Genomic DNA, 23,762 nt, shown 5'->3' on the forward strand with positions numbered 1-23,762 from the left:
AGCCTGGGAATCATGCCTTTCCTCCCCCTTTGAAAAATCAAACTTATCAAATTCAGATAGTGAAGTGACTGAAATCTGGTCTTGGACCCCCCTCCCCGTCACACAAAATTATTCCTTGGATCCACTCCTCTGGAAAAATTCCGGATCTGTGCTTGTGCTTTACTCTAAAGTTTATCTCATTCATATACACTCTACATCAGTTGAAATAAAGTATTCTCATGTTATAGTACTGCTATGTAAATGATTTCATATGTTTCTACATGTTAAAAAAGGTAATACTTTATGCCTTTATAACAATATTTTATAATGATCAATAAACATTAATAGGCTAGGAAATAGTTTGTTTTTTTCTTTTTAGCAACGATGGTATTTTAAAGTCACAAAATATCACCACCAGTTTACAAGTTGAGATGTAACCACATCTAAGAGTGATTCTGTAAGTGACACTACAGTACCATGCAGCTACTGTTCAGAGAAATTTTATGTGCATAATGAACTATAAAGATATATGTGCATAATGAAATATAGAGATATGCCAAATCTTTGCTAGCCAAGTGTCCAATTCTTTATTCTTATCTCCATGGAAAATAACAAATCCAACACTTAGTTAGCAAAGATGGTATTCTGGTAAATACTTATTAACATATACCAGTAAATCATTTCTTTAAAAAAGAATCAATTCCACGTGGAAATAAAACCTACACATTTAACTCTCTGGGTTCAAGTAATTAACAACAAACCTATTGCAATTAATTAAGACCAGTAAGTCAATCAAATTTGGTACAAAGTGTTTAATAAGTTTTGTCACATGTAATGAGTAGCACTATGAAACGGGAAAATATAGATGAAGACAAAATGTTATTGAACAGAAGCGAGATAATCCTTCACTTCTGGAGGAGACAGCCGCCGGAATCCATCCTTATTGCAGATCCCTATCTCTATGTTGTCTTCTGTCATCTGACCTTCAAAGCTTTCCTTCAAGGTCAGAATGGCTGTATGGACAGCATCCTCCAATTCCAGGTTATCACTGTACCTGATAAGAGGTTAATAATCATTGATAATGCTGAATAAATAAATGTAAACAACTTACAGTTTTTTATGTGCTCAAAATGCTGTTGATTCAACTTTTTACATGTACCAGAAAGTAGAAATTGATCTTTTTACCTCAGAAATAATGATCTAATAATCTAATGGATTTACTCTGGGTTTACTAGAGTGGACCCAGAGTAAACCCCGATCAGACGTATACCCCTGAAAGCAGACTTTACATGTGTATTCGGAATATACAAGTGGCAGGAATTACAGGCAGTAAGATGGTAAGATAAAACATGGGTCTGCTTCACACTTCAGTGTGTACAGTTGACCCCAAAAGCAATTCCTGAGTAAACCCAAAGTAAACCCCGAGTTGACCCAAATTTTCAAAAAGCAAACCCAGAGAAAAACCTAAGTAAACCCGGGGATTAGTTTGGGTTTACTCTGGTGTTAGATTGGGTCTTATTGGTACTGTATATTATGCCTATATTTGCCTACCATTTCAAACGTAAAAAAATGTTTACCTTTTTTCTAAAAATGTTTTTCCATTTACAAAGTTCTTTCCCATTGCTGTTGCCTTCCAAGCAAAGTATGCACCCTGAAAGAAAAAAAATAATTTCTAAACATGTCATTATTTGAATGATGGATCAAATTCCATTTCATTATATCCTTACTTTAACATATATTACCAACAAATACATTTACCATAATATATTTTATCATACTTAAAGCCTTGTTTAATACTGTTATACAATAGTGAATTGAACAATAGAAAAGGATATCAATATAATGAATGTATATTAAAATATGCAATATTTAAAAAAATATAACGTAATGTTAAATTGATAATTCTGCTTTGCAAAGGACTATATATGGTTTGAGCCTAAAATGGCCCCCTAAAATGAACATTGAAATTTTACTGTAATTCTTTGTTTTATTTGTACAGAAGTACATTTGAAGTTTTTTCATAATTTTCATTTTGATTTTAGTGCCCACAATTTAAAAATATGACATCACAAAGTTTACCTTTTCCCGCCATTTTCTCATTTTTAGCATAAAACGGCTTGTTTTGAAGCAGTTTTTCTTTAAGGAAACATTGAGCGACTGCTTGAACAAAGAAAATATTTTCACCAAAGATGTATTTTTCCAATACTTATAAGTGACAAAAAGTTCGTTCTTGTTCAAAGAGTCGCTCTATATTTCCCATTCGAAAAAAGGTAAGAAAAATGTCAAATTTTGATTGATTTTGATTGAATTATAAAAATAGCGTTACTTCTGACTTCATATACTGCCAGTGAGTGCATATAATTCAAATTGATAGGTGAAAAACATATTTCATGTCAACTCTTTTAAAAGATTACACAACAAATTAATGTACCTGAATCATTTTAAAAATAGCAAATTATGGGGGCCAAATTTGACTAATATCATATATAGTTCTTTGATAACACTACATACACTTGGGTCACACTGATATAAATATGGCCTCTCTTCATCCTCATCCCAACCAGCGATCAGCAATGAGACTCCAAAAGGACGGACACCTCTGAAATATTCATAGTTATTGTTACAAATAAAATAACCACATAAAATTTGATTAAAAGTTGCATTCATCTCACTTTAAAAAATTGGTTTTGAGATTTAATTACAATACAATTGAATACATGAATATTGCAGAGATAAAAATCTTAGAGCTGTAACTTTACAAAGAAATCTGACATGCAGGTGTGAGTTTGTATGAAGTTTTCTGTATGGTGGACTTACCCAGATTGTGTGTACTCCTGCATAACATTGGCAATTTTGTGAACTATCTGGGCAGTAGGAATATTCTCTTGGTATTGTAGATAATAGCTCTGTGCTAACTTTCTTGCATTTCGTAACAAAACTCTAAAATAATTAAAAGAAAGTCAGAAATACCTGTAATACATGATTTTATGTTCATAAACATACTGGGTATATGCTAAATAATACTGCCATTTCTTATCCTGCATAAATAGTAAGAATGATCATTTTCATAGCTCTGCATTTATCTGAAAGTGTTTTACTTTCTATACAGGTTGAAAATCATTCCACCTAAAACAAATAAAACCAACAAATGTTTAATCCCCCCCCCCCCCACCCCACCACACACAGCTTTTTCTCTGACCAAGGTTTAACGAAGTTTGTAACAAACATGTACATGATGTAACATTGTCAAGCAGGTTTTGAAAATGTCACCTGGAACTTACCTGTAGTCAGGGCCCATTCCACTGTAGACCATACCCACATTCTTTGTTATCATTTCAATCTTGTGAATACTGTTTTCATCATATAAGATAGATTTCTGTTTCTTTTCAGTTGCTAAAACAACTCCATTTGATGCTAGAAATATAACAATCTGATTAAAACCAGATCCTCAATCTGTTCTTTATTTCTATCATTGCTACACAAGGATCTACTTGTGTGGCAACAATAAAAAATAATGAGTGGATCAAGGATCTGATTTTAATCCGATTGGAAAAATAAAATATTAATACATGTATAGTATCTAAGATAAGAGAGAGAAATTTGTTTTCAAAACTATAAACTTATAGCATGTTAGCAATGGCTAAAAATGAGGAGCTTTCACAAAATCTAGTCAACAAGGAGTGAAGATGCAACTCCAAATATTTACTTTTGCTGAATTAAGGCATTTCATTTGTAACACCGTCAAATACATGTACTGCCTCTGTTGGGGTTTGAACCCAGGTCCTCTGGCATGCAAATCCAGCACTCTACCGATCAAGCTAAAGGGTTAAACTACTACCCAGAGCTAGTATGTATGCCATATACATGTACCTGATTTACACATTATTTAACAAGACATAAGTTGATATTTTATCAAGCAGTATAATGTGTATAGCCAGAAAATAACTACATGTACAGTAGCATAGAAAATGTTTACTATCACTAGTCAATTGTCGTGTTAAATAACAAAGTCAAATTGTTTAAAAAGAATCTTTATACACAAATTGTCGTATATGGTATGAAGAATATGAAAGTCAAGTAATAATAATGAAACATAAATGCATGTGCGGATCCAGAAAATGTTTCCGGGGGGGGGGGGGGGGGGGGGGGGGGGTCTGATGGTTATTTGAGTTTGCCAGTGGGGAGGTTTGTGGCATATTTTTGGTAATTTCATAATGTAATTTAAAGAAATATGAATTTTGTAGGGGGGTCCGGACCCCATCTAGATCTACGCATGAAATGACCATCTAGATCTACGCATGAAATGATATTTATCAATACTTTTAAAATATTTATATCATACATTAATAAGCATTATTTTTAAACTAACAATGTGAAATTACACAAAGATTTATCGAAATTTATATCTGTTGATAAAATCATTATAATATTCTGTAACTATTTTTAGATCTAGACATCACAACATTAGAATTCTTAAAGCAACAAGCATTGTATTTCTTTGTTCTCCAAAACGATGACCCCTCAAAGGCTAATGTTTTGGTTATTACAGTTTGCAGACAAAGTTGCTGACATACTGTACCTTTGATTCCCACGGACGGGGCACCAGCACCCACTGCTGCCAAGGCATACTCTATCTGTACTAGTTTTCCAGAAGGGCTAAATTATAAATCACGATAAATCATAAACCTGATTATATGCAACAAATAACATACACAAATACACTGAAACATTCTGCGAGAAGTACTGAATTCATACAGTGTGAAATTTTGCGTTTTTACTGAATTGAGCACAAAGTCAGAAACATATTATACCGGTGTGCTTATTACATATCAAAAAACATTATAAAGTTGTTAAAGATAACGAAAACCACTGAAAATTAACATCAACGACTTTAGATGTGCATTTGGGTTTTAAATAAACTCAAAGAAAAGGGAGAATTTACCTAAAAGTGGTCAGTGAAAAACTGTATCTTTCCGACATGTTGAAATGACTATGCAACTAAAAAGTTTGATAACTCGTACCAGTACTGCACAAATACTTTATTCTATATGAATGATTGACGGCTTGAAATGTAATTAATGCTACTCTGTCAAATCAACAATTCTTATAAATGTGTAAAATTGGGGAGAGATACGCAGCAATGCACTCTCAAACCATACATAAAACAAAATCATAAAAGTCTCTGAGCGAATACATTGACGTACTATTTATTAATATTTTGACTTGATTGGTTCTCGTTTTAAGAATGGTAACCAGTTTTTCTTAAAGTCACGTTTTGACTTCCGAACAAAAAGATCATGAGTTTGCTAACAAGGTTTCAGCGAGTTTTGCAAAACTTTTCCAACGGATTCAGGTTAAATGGTAATTCTTAATATATTTCATTTTTATTCTGTATGGTATTTCTTCAGTTATAATAGGATTAAAAAAAATTCTGGAAACGTGCAGAGAAAATTCGAATATAATGTAATCAAAGTAATGTATACATATATACACACGACAACTTTAGAATGATAATTCCTCTTTTAATTTTTTTTCATTCTTGAAGTAAGGCACTTAAATGATATAGGCTTATCACACAATGAAATTAATGCAGGTTGATCAATTTGTTGTTTAAGATCCTATCAAGCTCTTTCGTTGAGTGGAGATGAAAGTGATGTGACAGCCACTTGAGTTGTATCAGTTTTGAAGAGAAACAACTATTTTTGTTATTAAGACAATAAGCCATTGGTTATTTTACACGTTTTTAGGATTTATTTTTTTAGGTTTCGTGAAAGAACACCAGAGGCGTGTTCAACAGAGCGAGCGCTCGCGATCGCTCGCCAAAATTTGTGTTGCGAGTATAGGGAATTTTGGCGAGCGCTCGCGAGCGCTTGCTCTGTTGAACTCGCCTCTGATAGCAATTTTCAGTTCTTTAATTATTAGTGCTCTGTAATGAAATAGTCGTTTCTTTTTTTTTTTCAATGATCTAAGAATATTTAGCAGCAACATATACTTTCTTTGATTATTATATTTTTTTATTTCCAGGTGCTTGTTTTTTATTTGAATTTAAATATGCCCACAAACTGACAAAAGTAAATGGTTATTTTTTCTTTTTGAAAGTTAAGTTCAAAATAGAGAAAATATTCATCTTCATGTTATGTCATAGTGTATTTTACTTTAGATTTTATAACAGGTTAAAAAAGGTATAAAACAGTCTATCACCAAGCTCTGATGATCTATTTCAGTGCCAGCTTTAGCCACAGTGAATTGTTTACCTGAAAAATCAGAGAACAGTTCACATCTTACACTACAGCAATGCTTTGAGAACATCATGAGGGCAGCTGTGCCAAAGAACAGGCGGTCAAAGGAGAAACGGGCGACCAGAAAGATGGGTCATTTCAAATTATTCAAGAAGGAACATTTTAAAGAAAAAACAGAGACATGTTTGACATGTGGAAACTATTACAGGCGAGGATTTCTCTGTGGTAAGAAGAAAATAGGCAGTAATGAAAGTATACTGAAAATGAAATGATATTTATTAAAGACAATATTTCAACACATCACAAATACATCAATAAAAAGTTATTGTATTTTAAAACTTTTATATAACTTAATAGTACTATCTGGCTATATTCTTTATGTAAGTGGTAATATATATGTAATATGAAATATTTTCTCCTCAGATCATTGTTATAATGTTGCCAAAAGGAAAACAATGAAAATTTGGAAGGATATTGGTGACAAATACATGAACTTTCAGTATTTCACGGTGGATGGTAATCCTGATAATGTGAGGAGATCATTTAAGTACGAAAAAGTGCAGGACTGGTTTACTGACAATGAAAATCAAACCACGGCATCGGAACAAAAAGACCCTAGTGCTTCTGACACCACGCTAACCAAAGAGCAAGTCTCAAACACTTAAAACATCCAATGTTTAGTGTATAGGAGAGGGTTTAGAATTAAATACAGATGTACCATTGTGTATGAAATAATAAATGTTTAATGCGTGTATATATCTGGAGAAATACCAGCATTGGTTGTTTTATAAAATTAACAGTCTTAAGAAATTCAGTTTTGTGTTTAAATATGGAGGCTAGAATTCTCTTGTATTTAATTGCATTTATGATTTGTTTTAAAAAGTTCAATGGTTTAAGTGGTTTAAGTTTAAGAAGTGGGTGTGTAGCCTACATGGTGTAAGAGATCTTGGGTTCAAATCTCTGACTGCATCAGGGCTGTGAGATAACAATGCTCATACCATAAACACAGCTTCATACAATACTGATCATGTAATGTTTTATCATAAAATAAGGCAATGTTTTCAATCATGCACTGTATGAAACAAGAACACAAAGAGATACAATGTATTATGTATAGCAACATTTCCCATTAATAGGCTATAACTAGTTTTTAAAGAAAATATATAAAGCTGAAATTATACCTGGTGCATAAGTCAAAACTTACAAACTGATTTTGAAAATAACATCCATGAAAAAATAAAATTGTCATTGATTCAGGAAATTAGAAGGCAGCCATTCTTAGTAGCAGCTACTTCACTATTTTAAAAGTATTGCACTATAGTGTAAACAGATAGGGCATTAGATTACCTGGTAGCTTATTTTTGGATGTCAATCTAATTAGATTGTTTTGGATTTATTCCTACCAGATACATGTATAATGCACAATGAATGCAGTGAAATAAATAACTTAACGTCAACTTCTATTATCCTTCTCATGATAAGAAAAAGTATTTATGATTATTGAGAATCAACATCTATAATGTAAAAACAAATAAAAACTTCTGTGTTATCACTGCACATGTCTTACAATACTAAAAATTGAAATAATTGATGATCAATTTTGAAAAAGCCCCACATTTTGCTACAATATATATTATAATAGAACATAATCCATTTCAAATTTCTTTGGTGTAAAGTGGTTCAAAGACTAATCTGTATCAGAATTTATACCTATAAATTCCATTGATACAGTGTGAAAAAATATCTCTCTTTTGGCCAAGTACATGTAAACGTTATATTTTATTTACTGTAATTAACCACTTTCACTCAATGTTATAAACTGGGTTTTTAAATAACAGCTATATGCTATGTTTTGAAGGTCAAATGAGAAAGTAACGCTACCCTTACATCTTTATATCTGAAGTTGTAAGTTACTTGTACATGTATTATAAAATTATACTAGTATGTAGGTATTTAGGTATTTTTATTTTTATTAAAGAACAAATTGCTTGAACCCCCCCCCCCCCCCCCCCCCCCCCACAACTTTTAGATGTGGAATAGGTGATGAATGTATTAAGCATACTATATTTCATAAGGAATTATTTAATCTATGTAATTTTCTCAAAAACTGTAGAGAGAATGATGGATAGATAATGTGGTTCCATTACTCAGGCACTGAGGATTCATTAACATGATTAATACGATAGCATGTGTAAAAGAAGAGAACAAAGTTTTTGAGTTGTGTTCCTACGAGGAGCAAAATATCCCTAGGAAACGTTTACAAAAAAGTGCTTTGAAATACAAGTAGAGCTTATAAAGCTATGATGTAGAACTGCATCTTCGCTAGCCAAGTGTCCAATTCGTTTTTAAAGAATTCTCAGCTGATGAGATGGAAAAAAAAACAAATCGGACACTTGCTATCGAATATGGTAGAACCGTAGTCATTGGTCTCGAATTCCGTGTTGTGTCCGTCTATTTAAGATAGTCCTTTAATACATACATACATCATCATGCAGAACGGATTGGTGTAGGCAATTACCGGGTATTTCTTAAATATATAAAAATGCCACAAAGCCTTTTACTTTTCGTGTGAACAAGCCAAAGAAAGCGCTATAATGCGCGCATCTCGGTCGAATAATGAAAAGTGCTAATGGTTTAAACCTTGAACTTTGTATTGTGGAACCTATAACCGTGGATTAATTTGAATAAAACAGACTTAAGTATTGAAATTTCATCCTTTCTTAAAGTACACAGGTTTTGTCTTTGCACTTTAAGACGAGAGTTTATTCTTCTGAAGCATCAAGTTTACCTCGCAATTGTACGGGTGTAATTGGGAATTTTAACATGACATTGTGCATCCTCACGAGCGAGTCATCTTTCCTGGATGCACTTTTAAAGAATTTTTGGAAACTAATTGATTAAAACAATTTCACGACAAGGGATTTTGTTTTTGTTTTTATAGCTAGACTGCTCGGGATCTTTGGAGACGTTTTCAACTTTGGTATACTCTGAGTAACGTCAATAATCTGACGTGCACCATGCTTGTTAATTAAGTAAGGAATTTTCGTAATTCCTGTAATAATATTCTTTGCAAAATATACTTATCAGATTTATTTTATCACTGATCGTTACGTTCCGTTAAAATCACGAGAGATTTCCTCGTGCATATTTCAGAACTCTAAAATGTAAAGATTGATTTGATGAGAGATCGATGGAGAGATCAAACTGCCAAACGTTTCGTTGTGCTTTTCCTGGGTGCGGCATAACTTTGTGCTTTAGGATTAGCAAACGGTGCTATTGGGTTCAGCAAAAAGAGCCGATGGTCGCAAAAGGAACGATAAATCCACATATGTTGATGTTTATTTTCTATATATAGTTTACGGGTTTCTTTTTATTTATCTATTCTTTTGTTGTAACAAGCATTTGTATCGTGTACAAAGGTTCTCATATGTCTGAAAGGACACTTATGGCGAAATTGTGCTGCGTAAAAATAAATAAATAATTGTAAGTCACCCCGAATACTGTGGAATCATTTAATTTCTGGGGGCCAATTTTCGTGGAGTGTGGGTTTTTTGCTTATTCATGGGGATGTGATTTCGTAGATGCATTGGTTTCCATTTTCAGTAACGCTAACATCTCTTCATAAATTTGTTTTTGTTGAGGTTGTAAATTCGTGGGAGAGGGCTAACCACGAATACAACGAAAATTGAGCCACCACGAATTTTAATGATTCCACAGTAATAGGTTTGAAGAAAAATGATATCCTTTTTCGAGCTTGTTCATACTGATTGCAGTTTTTGACTTGAAACAAATTAATAAACATTCATGTGAAACTCAATTGGTGTTTTAGAGGTATGGCTTTATTGTGCTGCGCAATAATTTAATAAATAAATAAGCAAGTTATAGAGCTTACTATTAAACTGCACACCTGGAATAATTGGTTTGAATTTTAATATACGTATTCTTGTTATCCATTGCATGGCAAACATGTTTACAATTTGTTTTTCCACCGGACAAAAAATAATGAAGGTTCATGTCAAACCCAGTTGGAGTTTTAATTCAGGAAATCTATTTATGATGTTTTACTAGAATCGTGATTGATCAGCACTCGCTAAGCTATAATACACACATGATCCACACATAAAGTTAACTCCTAGAATCTCACTGAATGAGTGTCTTAAAGAATTTTTCAGAAAAACCCCATGCGGAGAGGCTAAAAGTACAATCTAAATTGGAATATGATTGCAGAGAACTGGCGAGATTTTTTAATCATGTTGCATAACTGCGAGAAATATAGCTTCACGCCCGATTTCCACCCAAATGGTGATGTGTACTTTTACCACAAGACACCCCAGAAAGCGATGCATGGACACTGGATTTCGGACTAGAAAATGTGGTCTCTAGGAATCTGAATTACTCGGATTCCTATTTCTGTTTATTCTGCTATGGTGTTTATTACCACTAAGGAAAAAATACTGATATTTATTGTGTCTTTAAGTTCCGTAAATTTCCCTGTATATATACAAATATATTAGTATACACGTGGAGCTATGATAATTTAGATTATCATTTGGTTCAGGCTTATACATCTTTTTTGCATGGCAGAATGTCCGCGTTAACAGACCTTTGAATCTCCTTACGTATACAGATTATCTAATGAAAAAACACAGAGAGAGAGAGAGAGAGAGAGAGAGAGAGAGAGAGAGAGAGAGAGAGAGAGAGAGAGAGAGAGATGTAATTTATCATTTTTATGCACGCACTTTATAACGAGCGCAGAAAGTTGCCTCGTACTTTACGTGATACGGGGAAATTATAAATCTTAGGAAAATGAATTAACAAATTTAAAAATACCACTATATACATATACCTTCTTTGATGTAAAAAGCACGAATATTTATATTGTAAACGATTCGGCATGATTTAGTGGGGGGTTTTTTCACTCAAAATTGCATAACATCAAATCTACTGATGCAACAAACTGAATGAAATTGTACTTTTAAAGTAAATATGTGAACTCAGTGGGGTGTTACTGGAAGCCAATAATATCTGATCTACTGACACACATATAACCACCTTAAAACGTCAACAGCGTAAAAAAAAAAATGAATATTCATCAGTCACGTGAAAGCGAGTACGTAGACCAGTCATATTCAAGTTAATTACAAGTTAATAACAGTGGGAGTGACCATTATTTAAGTATTTATACACGAGCTTTTAAAAATTGTCAAAGAAAGAAGAAAAAAAGAATGTAAAATTGAGATAACAATACATGTATGCAGGATCGCTAACTCATTTGGAAAAATGCAGGTAAATTTCTAAATTATTTTTATATACAAGTAATCAATATTTGAAATAGAAATCAAAATCAGATTTCATTTCTTTCTTAAAATTTGTCATATAATATATTAAAATATATATATATTTATAAAACTTCATAGTAATATTTATGTTTTTAAAAAAATAAAAACTGAATTTTATACATGAAAAATAAATATAATTTATTACATATATTCCTTTCATTATAAATTTAATTTCAATTTTAATCAAAAAGGGAATAGAACATAAGATATACCATATCATTACCCTTTAGATATTTGGAGTGGTTGTATTGGGGGCCCTAGTCATGTGGACGTCCGGAGCTCTGGTCGACTTCCGGCGCCTTTGTCAGTCAGACCAGCAAAGTTTCGGGTTCCGTCGGGACACGGGACAGTCCGAGGCCGTGCATTACTGTCACGTGACGGGAACACAGAGCACAGATTGCAAGCAAATCGGTATGTATTCTTCGGGGGTGCGTGTCTGAGAGAATTTTTAATTGTATTATTTTAATACAAGAATATAAAATAATACATTTGTATAAATCTAAATTTCACCCACAGAGAAAATTTCTCATAATGGGCTATATGAAAAAAAAATTCCCAAACCCTGATATAAATAATAAATGAACATGTTCGGTATGCATGTAATATGATTTGGCTGTAAGAAAAGGACAGCAAAATAATCTTTGAAATTTTCATCAACGCAATTAGATCTATTTGCACATTTTTTTATCCTTCAGTGTAAAATATACTTTTATTCTTAAACTATACATGTACATCCTGGTGGGTTTTTTTGGCATGTGACGCGTGTTGCATTATCGAATTATCAACATCACTTTGTATTGGTTTCTTGAAACAAGCTTGATTGTCTTGGTTTAATTTTATTAGCAGCAGTTTATCAATCATAACATTTGTTCAAATAACAGCACTTGATGTACTGTACTTTTTATAAGAAGTACAATCTAACTTAAATTATAATAAATACCGGTAATAATTAATAGGAATTATTAGGTTGGGATATATTTTCTTTTATTATTAGAAATTCTAATAATTTAAATAACTTGAAGAACTGCTGAAGGGGAGGAAAACTGCGCTGAAATTTATATCGACGCTAGCGCATGTGAATAATAAACCATGGAATGAAATTATATGTGATCGAGACCTAAGAGGGCCTGAGTGGTCCCGGCAATTTTAAGATTAAAAACTAGATAAAGATACAGAAAATATTCAGATTTTAAAGCTCAAAAGTGTTGAAAAATATCGATTCATTTGTATCTGATTTTTAAAAAAAATCATAATTCATAAAGTACATGTGTATCATATGTGTGTGAATTCTAACAGATGCTGATGGGGGTTTTGACTGTGGAGCGGAGTTCTACCTGCAGGGTGGTCTACCAGGCAGACTGGCGCAGTGCTGCAGAATGTCGGGTAAGTGTAAAGAGATATAATTCTAACATACACAAAAACTTTGTCTGTTTTATGATCCATCGTTTCCTGAATAGGACACAGATTGATGAATTGCCAAACTCTGGCCCAGAGATTCTCATACCGGGACGGCTTTGACATCATGTACGTTAACAGGGCTCTCCGCAAGCTAATCAGGTAATGTTTTCACTTACTGAATTAAATGGAGAAAATGATTTTTATCAAGTATGACATGAAAATAAAAACAAAATAATACCCCCTCCCATGAAAAAAACACACATTATAAATACTAATAGCCCCCGCCCCCCAAAAAAATAAAACCCCAAACAAACAAACCAAACAAACAAACGAACAAAAGTTATGGGTTTTATTCTACATTAACTGCACTGAAACATGTACTGTCTAGAATTGAAGATTTTTATCGGACGTAGGTATTTCATTTAGAGATATTCCAAATTAGCAAGTTAAATATTTCTTAATTTTTTTCAACAGTACCCCAATACCGAGTGACCCCACAACTTTCCAGGTGGAATTGTGTGACCTTGAGAAACAAGACACGGAATAATGTATAAATAACAGGTGCATCTCGGAGAATACTCTAAATATTCACATTGTATGTATGTATAAAAACAGAGTACGGACTATATTATCCATAAACTACCAACATCTCCAGTGTATTCTTCTGAGGATATATATCAACACCTATATATATGTACAGTGTGTAATTCTTGGGACAGGATTAACCAATTCATTACCATCTAGGTTGATTCAGATTACCTTAAATCTTGTATTTCATGTCTTTGTATGTTATTAATCTAAACAAAAATTAGTAACTATTGTATTTTATTTGAACTTGATTTCATTATGTATCTAATTATTGTGCTTATAAAAATAATTATTCTGAAATAACAACTTCATCCACAAAAATAGGAGACATTGCCACTAAAAGATATGCTTCAATATCACAGTTGAAAGAACGTGGTCACTCCCTGATATTGCAAATTTATAAGTTGATTTTACAATTGATATCTCAAAGTTTTCTTGGTCCAATGGAGTTTGTGATAACAAGGTATGACTGTACTGTATATATTTGATTGAGATAAAATTTACATGTACAATGAAGCTGCAATTTATCAAATATGATAATTTAAACACTTTATTTCAGTGTATATTTTAAATTCAATTCAATTGATTTTAATCAAACCGTAAACATGAGGTACATATAATAAATATTTACAAATGTAGATATAATGACAGAGGTTCAGATGTTATAAAAGCAAATACATGTAATTTTATGTTTAATGACAGCAAATGTAATTGTCAATAAATGTGCTAGTTTTTTTCTTTAAATAAAAAAGTTAATTCTTCACTATTTATCAGTCCTTGTGTCATGAGGGGGGCTCTTCGACCTTTAACCTTTTGGCCTTTACTTCCTCTGTGGAGGTCAGTTCATTCTCCTCTCCATTATGCTTGAGAACTTTTTTCTTGACCTGAGAGTTTTCTGCATGGTCCTCTTTGAGAGCTGAGGACTGCTTGAACACTGCTAGGTTGTGTTCATTGACCTCTGACCCCTCTGTCTGAGGGGCGGGGCGTAGAGGGATGGTGATGGAGAGGAAATCCTCAGCAGCAAGTACTCGGTTTGGCCCCATGATTTCCTGAGCTTCTTTAACAAGAATGGAAACTGTTTCTTCCTCCTAAAGAAAATGAAAGACATTTTTTTTTTACATAAAAAATTAAGAGCTCATGTTCTTTAAAGCACTGTAATATTTTTAGGAGTCTAGAATAAATGGACCATGGCCCCACATTGGTAAAGGATTGACATGAAATACACAGGTCTGGATTTGATTCATAATTAAGCCCCAAAAATAATCGGTTGGTTTACAATATTCATTAATACCATTAGTTATGGCCATTTTTGGTGTGCCTTAAAAGATTTTCATTTAAAGCATATTCTCCAAATGAACTTTGCAACTTTACCAAAAATTTATGCTGTTATTCAACCAATGAATTATTTAAACACAGCCTCCAATCTCTAATGCCATTTACCACATATTCATCAGACACAGGCATGTATCTCTGACTGAAATGAGTCAGCACCAGCAGTCTAATCCTTAGGTCCTTGCCAACCTCGGCAGCCATTCCTAAAAGAATCAGAGTACTGAAAGTACTGTGCGCTAACAGTCTGAATGCTGAAATAAAGTCTTGCACTTTGAATATTTGAATTGTTTGTCATGTGAATTAGAAAATGTTACCACACATTAAATAATATATATGCATCAATAAAAACTTATTTCTCTCTTAGTTGTTTACATGAATACAAGTAGGGTTGGATACCGTTAAGGATGAAACGGTACGATACTATACCGGTATCTTTGAAATGATACGGTATTTTTAACGATACGGTACTAGACCTCAATAAATGAGAATGATAATTATTTTTTTCAATAAATGTGATTTTGATCTTTCAGTGTTATAATTTATAAAGATAGTATAATATATATACAATAACATATGAGTTTACAAACTATGTTTATGCTTCAATCTTTTAATAAAAGATTAAAAGACAAATAATTGAATCTGATTCTCAAATGTTTAGTAAAGTTCCTTGTGTTTTCCCCTTTTCCCAGGCAAAATAACTGGCAATTGTTGCAAACACCACCATCTGATTTCCTACTGAAATGAGACTATACAGCCGAGCGCGTTTACCCGGTTGTCAGCCATTGTTTGGTCGCACTAATTGACGAAACATCAGAAAATAGAACGGAAATAAATAAAAAACTTTTGCTCTAGTTTGTCTTTTTAATTTACATTTATTGTCAGAATAAAATTAAACACTATCATTGTAAATGTATTTTAGTTTGTTTTTTTTAAATTTAATATGCATTGATTTATTAAAGTATTGGCAGTCGAATCAAGGATCGTACTTAGAATGATAAAGCGCATATTTCGTCAATTAGACTATCCTTTTAATGCGCGGAGAATTCGATTTTAGCAAATCTGTAATCGTTTTTTAAAATCATTTTAATTGTATCAAAAGGTTTCAAAGATACAGAAATACCGTTATTAGTACCGGTATTAAATGAAACGGTATTTTACCGGTATTTTTAAAGCAAGTATTCGGTATGGTATTGGTACCGTGTACCGGTATCCAACCCTAAATACAAGTACATGTACCAGTAATTATATAAATGTTCTAAAAATATTTGTTAAGAACAAGACACTGAAGAATGTTAAAGGATCAAATGAAATTTAATGTTGTGACCCCTAAAGATTTACACAATAACACTTTTTACATTTAAAAAATGAGAAGTTGAAAATTCCACCGAAATTTGAATATAAAGGTATATGTACTTTAAGAAAACTATTGCAATCTTCTAGGTGCACATTTGCACAAGTTTCAATGATAAAATCTATAATATGATAATGGCACATACACTTATTGCACATAATGTGTCCTCTATGCACTAATAGATAATATAAAATCAGAAGTGCAATATTTTAGTAAGAGTACAGTTTATCAACACAATCTCAATGTGAAGTAGCTAGCTTAAAATATCAACAATTCATAACATTCAAAACTTTTTCTCCGTTGTTAATACACAAGATTTATAATGGCTTTAATGCTTCATTATAAGAATTTTAAAAAGTTCCTAATAATAAATGTTTATAATTCAAGGATTTTGAATTTTCATCACAACAAAAATTACCATACTCTTCATGCTTCAAAATTGTTTATCAAAAAAAGTCATCTATATATGAAATAACATCCTTCTCTATAATATTAATACTTAATTAAAAAACCTGACAAAATGGAATAATTCCACTGGGATCATAGTGTGCAGCAGATGGTCCATAAGTAATTTTTTTTTGCATCAACGTCCACTCTACTAATACAATGAGTGGTTTCTCCTAGGTTTATTATCATCTTACCTGGTGTCGAGTGGCCCTTCTCTAGCGCCATGTCCTTGAGTGAATTCTGTAGAGTGGCTTCATGTACAAGTACATCAGCATCCATTCCCACTGTGTAGATCTCCGAGGAATTACAGGTGTCCCCCATAATAATTACCTTGCGACCAGGTTTTGGGGGTCCCACTACATCAGCAGGGTCAATCTGCAAAAATGATGTTCATTTACAAAAAAAATTTACAGCCACCAAGTAGCTTCTCCTGTATAACTTTAGAAATTGTAATTTTAATCATTTATCAAGGACAAATTAAGTTTGATAAGTAGCACTGTTTTGTAAATACTAAATACTAGTGATATATGCTGTAAAACAAATACCGTTCTCCCATCTGGTAGCGTGACAATTCTGCCCTCTTTCACTTCCTTACACCATGGACCAGGCTTCACCCCTTGTAATGACAGTTTGGATAGATCCAGTCTAAAGGAAACATATCGTTCAATGGGATAAAGACTAACTCCTACTGGAATTTTTCATGCCTTAAATCAGTGGTCTGGTACAGTGTATATTGAGAGCAATTTATGATAGTCTAGAATATATACATCTCAAATAGGGTAAACTTCTGTTTAAATGTATTATTCACAGGTGAACAGTTATTGTCACACCTGACATAATACTAGTAATGTTTTAATCTGACACATTCTGCCATAGTAAATTTAGATCCAGCAATAATTACATGTGACTTATGAATACTGTAGAAGCACATATTTTCTTTGGGTTAAAAATTTGTTGTTCTTGAATCAGATACAATTTTGTTGGCATATATTCTAATAGGTGACCTTGCTTAGTCTTATTTCCTTCTTTTCATGTAACTATTAACTTTCAACGTCTATATGTTTATATTTATTATTTATTCACAAAACAAGGGCCCTCTAAGGGCATGCATAATTTAAACAACAAATTAATCTTTTTTAAACTACACAAAATGAGAAATGTCTATAATTTCCATAATTGCCTTAAGTTGTCTCAAGGAGTGAAAATGTACATTATCACATGATATACAATTATATGTTTAAGGCATAACTAACAAATGAACAGGGCTTACTTTCCAGGTGATGCAGCTTCTTGGATACAGAAACCAAACGATGGAATCCTGTGTTTCAGGTAAACTGCTTTCACAGAGATTTTGTCATTGCTCAATCTACAGGTAGATCAAAATAATTCATAAGCAGGCAGAATTAACAATAGGCCAATAATTTTATCTAATTGTTCATAGTATTAGGTAGGGGGTGTATTTCTTATTGGAAGAAAAAAAAAATAGTGTCAGGTGCTTGTGGAATTAACCTGTATGGTGGCTAAAGGGAGATACAATCAAAATTAACCAGTACAGAGGCTTAAGGAGAGACAACTCTAAAAATACATATTATAATGTATGAAATTTTAGTTTCGTGATGGTTGATTTTGTCACTATTAAAGACACCCTTAAAACAAGATTTCAGTGCATTTCAATTAAATAATGTCAAAATTGGTTCAAGCTCCTGATGTTATATAATTGCTGGCATAATAGAAACAACAAACCAGATTTTACATTTCTCAACATGACTGAATAGATTCATGACTTGTGCACCCAATGTGATGGATGTCCCTCCTTCTATTACAAATAATATATAAGGGGTGTCACAGGGAGCTACGCATAACAAATAATGAGTACTAACAGTGTCCAGACGTTGTCTGAGTCGGCCTCAATAAGGCACCCTTTCCTTTCATTTGGATGTAATCTCTGCTCATTGCATGAATCTTCTATCTTCCATTTCTAATTAAAAAGCAAATTATATAGAACACTTCAGCATTAATTTCTACATTCATGTAAAGAAGTACATGTATTTTCAATATATAGAGCATTATAAAACTGATACATCTACCAATACAGAAAATTACATGTATCAGTTTTAAATCATCATCTTCAGAATGATAGGTCTCTGATAAGCTAAGGAGCTACAGTTCTTTGAGCTGATTTTGTGCACAATTGATATATAAGAATTAAAAATGTTTGATCATAACTGCAGCTCTCCAGTCTTGTGCATATTTTCCAGACATAAAACAACAAAGATATAATTACTGGTACATAACTGATACTAATATGTGATACCTGTACATCAGGTGGTATCTGACATGGTAACACCTTCATCTCGTGAACAATATATGAGAATCCCAGCATGGTTCGTGACAGTTCTAGACTGGTCCTGATGAACCTCCGCAATCCCACCGGTCCAAAGATTTCTAATGGCTCTGATCTCTGGTTGTTTCCACTTATTGTACACAGTAGCCCAGGCAACCCAAACATCTATGAAATAATCATATCATAAAATGTATTACACACTCTTTATATGACAGTCAATTACCGATATATAACTTTAGGATATACTAGTAATATGCATTGAAACAATTAACTTTTTTTCCATAGTAAAGATTTTTTTCTATGGTTTGAAAGTCTTATTTTGATTATTTCAAATGTTCAAAAGTTACATGTTACATAAAAACCTATTTTAACATATCAATGCTGATAAACACTTACTTGAACTAAAAGAATTAAATCAGTTTGTAGTTTAAAAAATCAATAATAAAAGGATGGAAACAGCTGAAAACATTGCAGCAGTGGAAACATTTAATTGTGAGTTTTGATGCTAATCCAGTTTTTTTTTACTTACATGATCACCATGGAGATGAGATATAAATATCTTGTTGACCTTTCCAGCTCTGACCTTGCTTTTCTGTAGCTGAATCTGTGAACCCTCTCCACAGTCAAACATCCAGGAACCATCATCTGTAGACATTTAACAAAATGAAGACATCACTGACAGTAAAATTTAGTTGACAGTTATAAGGATATAATTATACTAAAAGAATTAAAATGGCAAAATGGAATTTACATTCAACCAAAAGTAGAAAAGCCAACTCTTGGTACCTAATTTGAACTATTCAAGACTTGGATATTTCAAAACTTTAAAACTGTCATATATATATATACATGTACTTAAATACATATGATAAATACTTGTCTAATGAAACAAATTTTACCTTGATATCTAATATTACCGATAAAAAGAAATTTCAACAGTTATTCAACATAACCCATAATTTACTAACAGAACACGATTTATTTCAACCCGTTATTTAATATATTATTTGAGAACACACATGACATACCCATTTTGAGGATGACACACGATGCCCCACGGGATGGGGAGGGGTAGGCTGAGCCTGTCCCCAGGAAAGTCAGCTCCATGGTAGAGCTGCTCATGGCAAATAGCTGTCTGAAAAAAAGGTTCAGACTCTGACAAAGACATGTATAACTTACTGTATAAAGCTGGATCAATTTATAAATTGTTGCTAGAAGGTAATAGCGAGCGCAGCTCGCCAGCGCGCAGCGCCGGCGCGAAGCGAGCTCTACCGGCAAGGCGTGTGTGAATAGAAAAATTCGGACTATTTGCACATTCATTCAACAGATTTTTTTGGCGTCAGTAAATCGGACCAGTAATGCCTTGTTTTAATCGTCCCAGTAGTTCCCTGTAATTATGGTTTCCCATTTCACACTCTCACGAGAACAAGATAAAAGACTATGTACATGTATGCATTGTAAATAACACAAGGCCAAATTCCATTACTTTTAAGACTAACGGAGTTATCGTCCTTTCGAGTGACGTCACAATTGATTTCTTGCACATTGATCAGACAGAATTTTTCGGAGTCAGTAAATTTCGACCCACAATGCAATTCCTAAATGTCGGCCGATCTCACTAGACTAGATACCATCTCGCGAGAATCAAAGTAAAACTTTTGAGAAACAGATAAATTGTGTAATTTCAAGAACATCATGCTTTTTAAATAAACAAAACAGTATTTTTCGCATAGTTTTTTCTAGTGTGTTTTAAAAGAGACAGACTACACTTGACCGACGTGAACTTTGACGTCACAATAAGGGGAAACTACTCTAAGTAGTTATTGTAAATCTGCTGAAATATAAATACCAACATCTTCTCAAAATCTTGCAGAGCAAACGATTCAGGACACTAGTTCTTCAGAGACAGGAAACAACTGTAACTCGCTCTTATTTGGATGAATGCTCACATTTATTTTATTCACTATATTTACGGTAATTTCCAGGAACGTTTTTTTTAAATGGGGCGTGGCAACATCATTCAAAAAATCTTCACAAGCAAAAAGAGAAAATAAAATTCTCAAAATCAGGAAAATTCTAATCGGGGTGAGGAATGGGGAGTGCGTGGTATGCCTTTAGCTCTTTAGCTGCCCAAAGGTGTCTTTATTTTCACTACTATTTACGGTATTACATGCTCCCGGGGGATCCATTTTCCTAATGTGATCAACAAATTTTTTTTATACCTAAATTTGATTTGTTTTAAACGGGGGGGGGGGGGGGGGGGGGGGGGGGGGGGGGGGGCTGTGATAAGTCAATTTTTATTTGTAAGTTTAAGAAAAATGCTGCTGCAAGACAAGAGGAAAGAAACTGCAATGTACATTATGTTAAAATCTTTATTATTAAACAACATTTTATCTGAGATAAATTCTATACTGGCGTGCGACCAGTATATAAACAATCTGATTATATAAAATCAGATCTTTGATCCGCTCCTACAAATTCTGATGTCGCTACACTTTGTTCAGCGACTATCAGAATTTCGGAGCGTTACAAAGATCTGAATTTAATCAGATTGGTATATAAATAAATAAAAAGTCTTATGAATTATGACATGCATAATGAAAATTTACTGGAAAAAAAGGTATATTTATTTTATTTTGCATTCTAATTCATTTACTTTACGTCACTATTTTTTATTTTTATTGATTTATCATAATTCATTTTTGATCACCTGCTGCGCTCGCCCCAACGGTCGCACCGTAAAACATATTAGTACACAATATGAGTCTATATTTTGGTGAATAAAATGGTTTATTCTTCACTGGAGAATTACAGGATAAAGAGGTGAATATTATGAATTTCCAAACTTTCCATTTTAAACTTAACATTATCCAGCTGCAATCTAATGAACAGATGAATGTAAACATTAACAACAAACCTTCTGCATTTACTCAATTAACTGTTATTTTGTAGGTCTACTACATGGTGAATTATAACTATCGGTATCAAGTTAATTTTCCACAAGCTGACAAAGCTAAACTTTTGTTTTACCTGCTTTTGGAACAAAATGTTCTTCTGTTGCTTTGAAAACGAAGTTTCAACAAACTAATTTCTTTCAGTGCATTCCATCTTCGTAATTTTATCATTCATCACCATTTGAGTTCAATTCATAAAAGAATTAATCTTATATTTTGGCAGCCCACATATTAACATGTACAAATGATGAAAATCATGAGATGGTTGAGAAACACGATGTTTGCAATGTTGTTGTTGGATGTTTCAAGAACACCAAACCCGATCTGAATTGGCTCCAGGTAGAACCACAGGGGCGAAGTTAATTTCAATGTAACCATCATGGTTACATTGAAATTAATGATAAAACGGGCTTGGCCCCTGTGGGTAAAACAAAAAAAAATATATTCAGAGTTGGGGGTAGATAGACCGTGGATATCGGCCTGGGTATCTCAGTGGTAGAGCTCTTGACTAGAGTTGCAGCCGGGGTCCCGGGTTCGATTCCCTGTCCGGCCATATGTTTTCATTGTATTTATCTACTTATTCCTCCTTTCCTACTATATATTAAGAGTACATGTAAGTCTGGAGTTTTATTTCTGAAAGAGTTCCTCAGTTTGTTCGAAATCGTATCTGTGGAAAACAGTAAGAATTTAAACATGATGGAAAATTTGATTTTGGAGAAAAATATAACTGCTATTTTGGGACATTCATAATCAATTTTTAAAATTTCATGCTCTTTCAATCTTAATTTTTTTTCAACCATAATTCATTTTTTAGCCAATTAGAGAAAAGACATAGTGGAAAATAATTTTATTTACGTCTACATATTTTTAATGAATAAAACTAAAACTGAAAAATTAAAGCTCAATCATACCGAATATACATAAGTCATGTACCAATAAAGAGCGGGTAAAATTGAAATTATAAAAGCTATATAACTCTTATTATGCTGAATACACAGTAACTTAACTTTTTAGAAAATGCATATAAGAATTTCGATCTTTGCTCTAAGTCCTTTTTAAAACGTTCGTTTACTTTGTTAAACTCTAATATACACTTTACTATGTACATGAAATATTTTCCTGTATCTTCTAATGACTAGAACTATATATTTTTGCATCCTTCTCGATCCATCTTTATAGCAAATATACCAGTATCTTTATAATAAATTATCAATTAATTAAACTTGAACTAATTTGAATCCCTCTTTTGGCCGATTACGTTTGAAATATATACCTCTAACACCTGTTAGTATAACATGAAGACTACTTCAGGCACGTAGCATCGGGGGGGGGGGGGGGGGGGCTGCCCCCCCCCCCCCACTTTTTCTCGCAGCCAGAATTTTTTTTAAATTTACATATAAAAAATGGAATTATCATGGAGTTGGCCCCCCACTTTTTTGGGAGCATGTAAAACATTGAAATGAAAATAAGGAAATGACGAGCGAAATTGAAGTTATATTGAACATATTGAAATAACTATATTGATCAGAGTTTATTATATCATGTCAGTATTAACTTTTTATCATTGATTTCAGACAAACGAACATCACACATAGTTAGTAGTATGTGCATTTATTTAATTTGGTAGAAGAGCTTACAAATGATTAAACTTTTAAAATGCATTAAAATATCTGAATTTTTGGCACATTGAGATCCGCCGAAAACCACAATACAAATGTTTGATCAGGTATAGATTTCCACTGATCTGCTGTTCACAGCTTAACAGATTGTTTTATCTCGCAGGAAATGGAT

At 32.9% G+C, this 23,762-nt stretch overlaps 4 protein-coding genes across 5 annotated transcripts; 2 read left to right on the forward strand and 2 right to left on the reverse strand.

Moving 5' to 3' along the window:
• Positions 1 to 776: 776 nt before the first annotated feature.
• On the reverse strand, positions 777 to 5,056 carry LOC128170065 (proteasome subunit alpha type-2-like). The gene is made up of 7 exons (XM_052836050.1): positions 4,922 to 5,056; positions 4,559 to 4,635; positions 3,261 to 3,393; positions 2,797 to 2,919; positions 2,491 to 2,578; positions 1,557 to 1,630; positions 777 to 1,033 (listed from the first exon to the last, which is right to left on the reverse strand). Exons 1-7 carry the CDS (start codon positions 4,957 to 4,959, stop codon positions 859 to 861), a joined length of 708 nt encoding a protein of 235 aa, XP_052692010.1. The 5' UTR covers positions 4,960 to 5,056; the 3' UTR covers positions 777 to 858.
• A 152-nt stretch (positions 5,057 to 5,208) lies between these two features.
• On the forward strand, positions 5,209 to 6,972 carry LOC128188055 (39S ribosomal protein L32, mitochondrial-like). Its single transcript, XM_052858846.1, has 3 exons — positions 5,209 to 5,340; positions 6,204 to 6,443; positions 6,642 to 6,972. The coding sequence occupies exons 1-3, from the start codon at positions 5,277 to 5,279 to the stop codon at positions 6,881 to 6,883; spliced, it is 546 nt and encodes a 181-aa protein (XP_052714806.1). The 5' UTR covers positions 5,209 to 5,276; the 3' UTR covers positions 6,884 to 6,972.
• Positions 6,973 to 11,377: 4,405 nt separating this feature from the next.
• Positions 11,378 to 13,567, forward strand: LOC128164097 (uncharacterized). The gene is made up of 5 exons (XM_052827833.1): positions 11,378 to 11,504; positions 11,788 to 11,968; positions 12,854 to 12,940; positions 13,015 to 13,114; positions 13,430 to 13,567. Exons 1-5 carry the CDS (start codon positions 11,499 to 11,501, stop codon positions 13,500 to 13,502), a joined length of 447 nt encoding a protein of 148 aa, XP_052683793.1. The 5' UTR covers positions 11,378 to 11,498; the 3' UTR covers positions 13,503 to 13,567.
• Positions 13,568 to 14,077: 510 nt separating this feature from the next.
• On the reverse strand, positions 14,078 to 22,263 carry LOC128164082 (zinc phosphodiesterase ELAC protein 1-like). 2 transcript variants are annotated; one of them, XM_052827813.1, is made up of 10 exons: positions 22,048 to 22,263; positions 20,046 to 20,152; positions 19,547 to 19,662; positions 18,988 to 19,182; positions 18,554 to 18,651; positions 17,944 to 18,039; positions 17,219 to 17,318; positions 16,868 to 17,048; positions 14,984 to 15,078; positions 14,078 to 14,631 (listed from the first exon to the last, which is right to left on the reverse strand). In XM_052827813.1, the coding sequence occupies exons 1-10, from the start codon at positions 22,140 to 22,142 to the stop codon at positions 14,326 to 14,328; spliced, it is 1,389 nt and encodes a 462-aa protein (XP_052683773.1). In that variant the 5' UTR covers positions 22,143 to 22,263; the 3' UTR covers positions 14,078 to 14,325. The 2 variants fall into 2 exon arrangements, with proteins under 2 accessions (XP_052683773.1, XP_052683781.1); XM_052827821.1 differs by having other exon boundaries at positions 20,046 to 20,148; positions 22,048 to 22,188.
• Between the last annotated feature and the right edge of the window lie 1,499 nt (positions 22,264 to 23,762).

This window comes from Crassostrea angulata, chromosome 1, assembly GCF_025612915.1.
Source record: "Crassostrea angulata isolate pt1a10 chromosome 1, ASM2561291v2, whole genome shotgun sequence".
NCBI lineage: Eukaryota > Metazoa > Mollusca > Bivalvia > Ostreida > Ostreidae > Magallana > Magallana angulata.

Excerpts from the sequence above, each read along its gene's own strand:
- LOC128164082 (XM_052827813.1), bottom strand. The coding sequence starts at position 22,142 with ATGATAAAATTACGAAGATGGAATGCACTGAAAGAAATTAGTTTGTTG. Across the intron at positions 20,153-22,047 it reads ACATTTTGTTCCAAAAGCAG|ACAGCTATTTGCCATGAGCA; the intron begins GTAAAACAAAAG and ends CCTTTTTTTCAG. Across the intron at positions 18,652-18,987 it reads AGATACCACCTGATGTACAG|AAATGGAAGATAGAAGATTC; the intron begins GTATCACATATT and ends CTTTTTAATTAG.
- LOC128170065 (XM_052836050.1), bottom strand. The coding sequence starts at position 4,959 with ATGTCGGAAAGATACAGTTTTTCACTGACCACTTTTAG. Across the intron at positions 3,394-4,558 it reads CCCGTCCGTGGGAATCAAAG|CATCAAATGGAGTTGTTTTA; the intron begins GTACAGTATGTC and ends TTATATTTCTAG. Across the intron at positions 2,579-2,796 it reads CAGGAGTACACACAATCTGG|AGGTGTCCGTCCTTTTGGAG; the intron begins GTAAGTCCACCA and ends TGAATATTTCAG.
- LOC128164097 (XM_052827833.1), top strand. Across the intron at positions 12,941-13,014 it reads GCAGTGCTGCAGAATGTCGG|GACACAGATTGATGAATTGC; the intron begins GTAAGTGTAAAG and ends TTTCCTGAATAG. Across the intron at positions 13,115-13,429 it reads GCTCTCCGCAAGCTAATCAG|TACCCCAATACCGAGTGACC; the intron begins GTAATGTTTTCA and ends TTTTTTCAACAG.
- LOC128188055 (XM_052858846.1), top strand. The coding sequence starts at position 5,277 with ATGAGTTTGCTAACAAGGTTTCAGCGAGTTTTGCAAAACTTTTCCAAC. Across the intron at positions 5,341-6,203 it reads CAACGGATTCAGGTTAAATG|TGCCAGCTTTAGCCACAGTG; the intron begins GTAATTCTTAAT and ends GATCTATTTCAG. Across the intron at positions 6,444-6,641 it reads CAGGCGAGGATTTCTCTGTG|ATCATTGTTATAATGTTGCC; the intron begins GTAAGAAGAAAA and ends TTTTCTCCTCAG.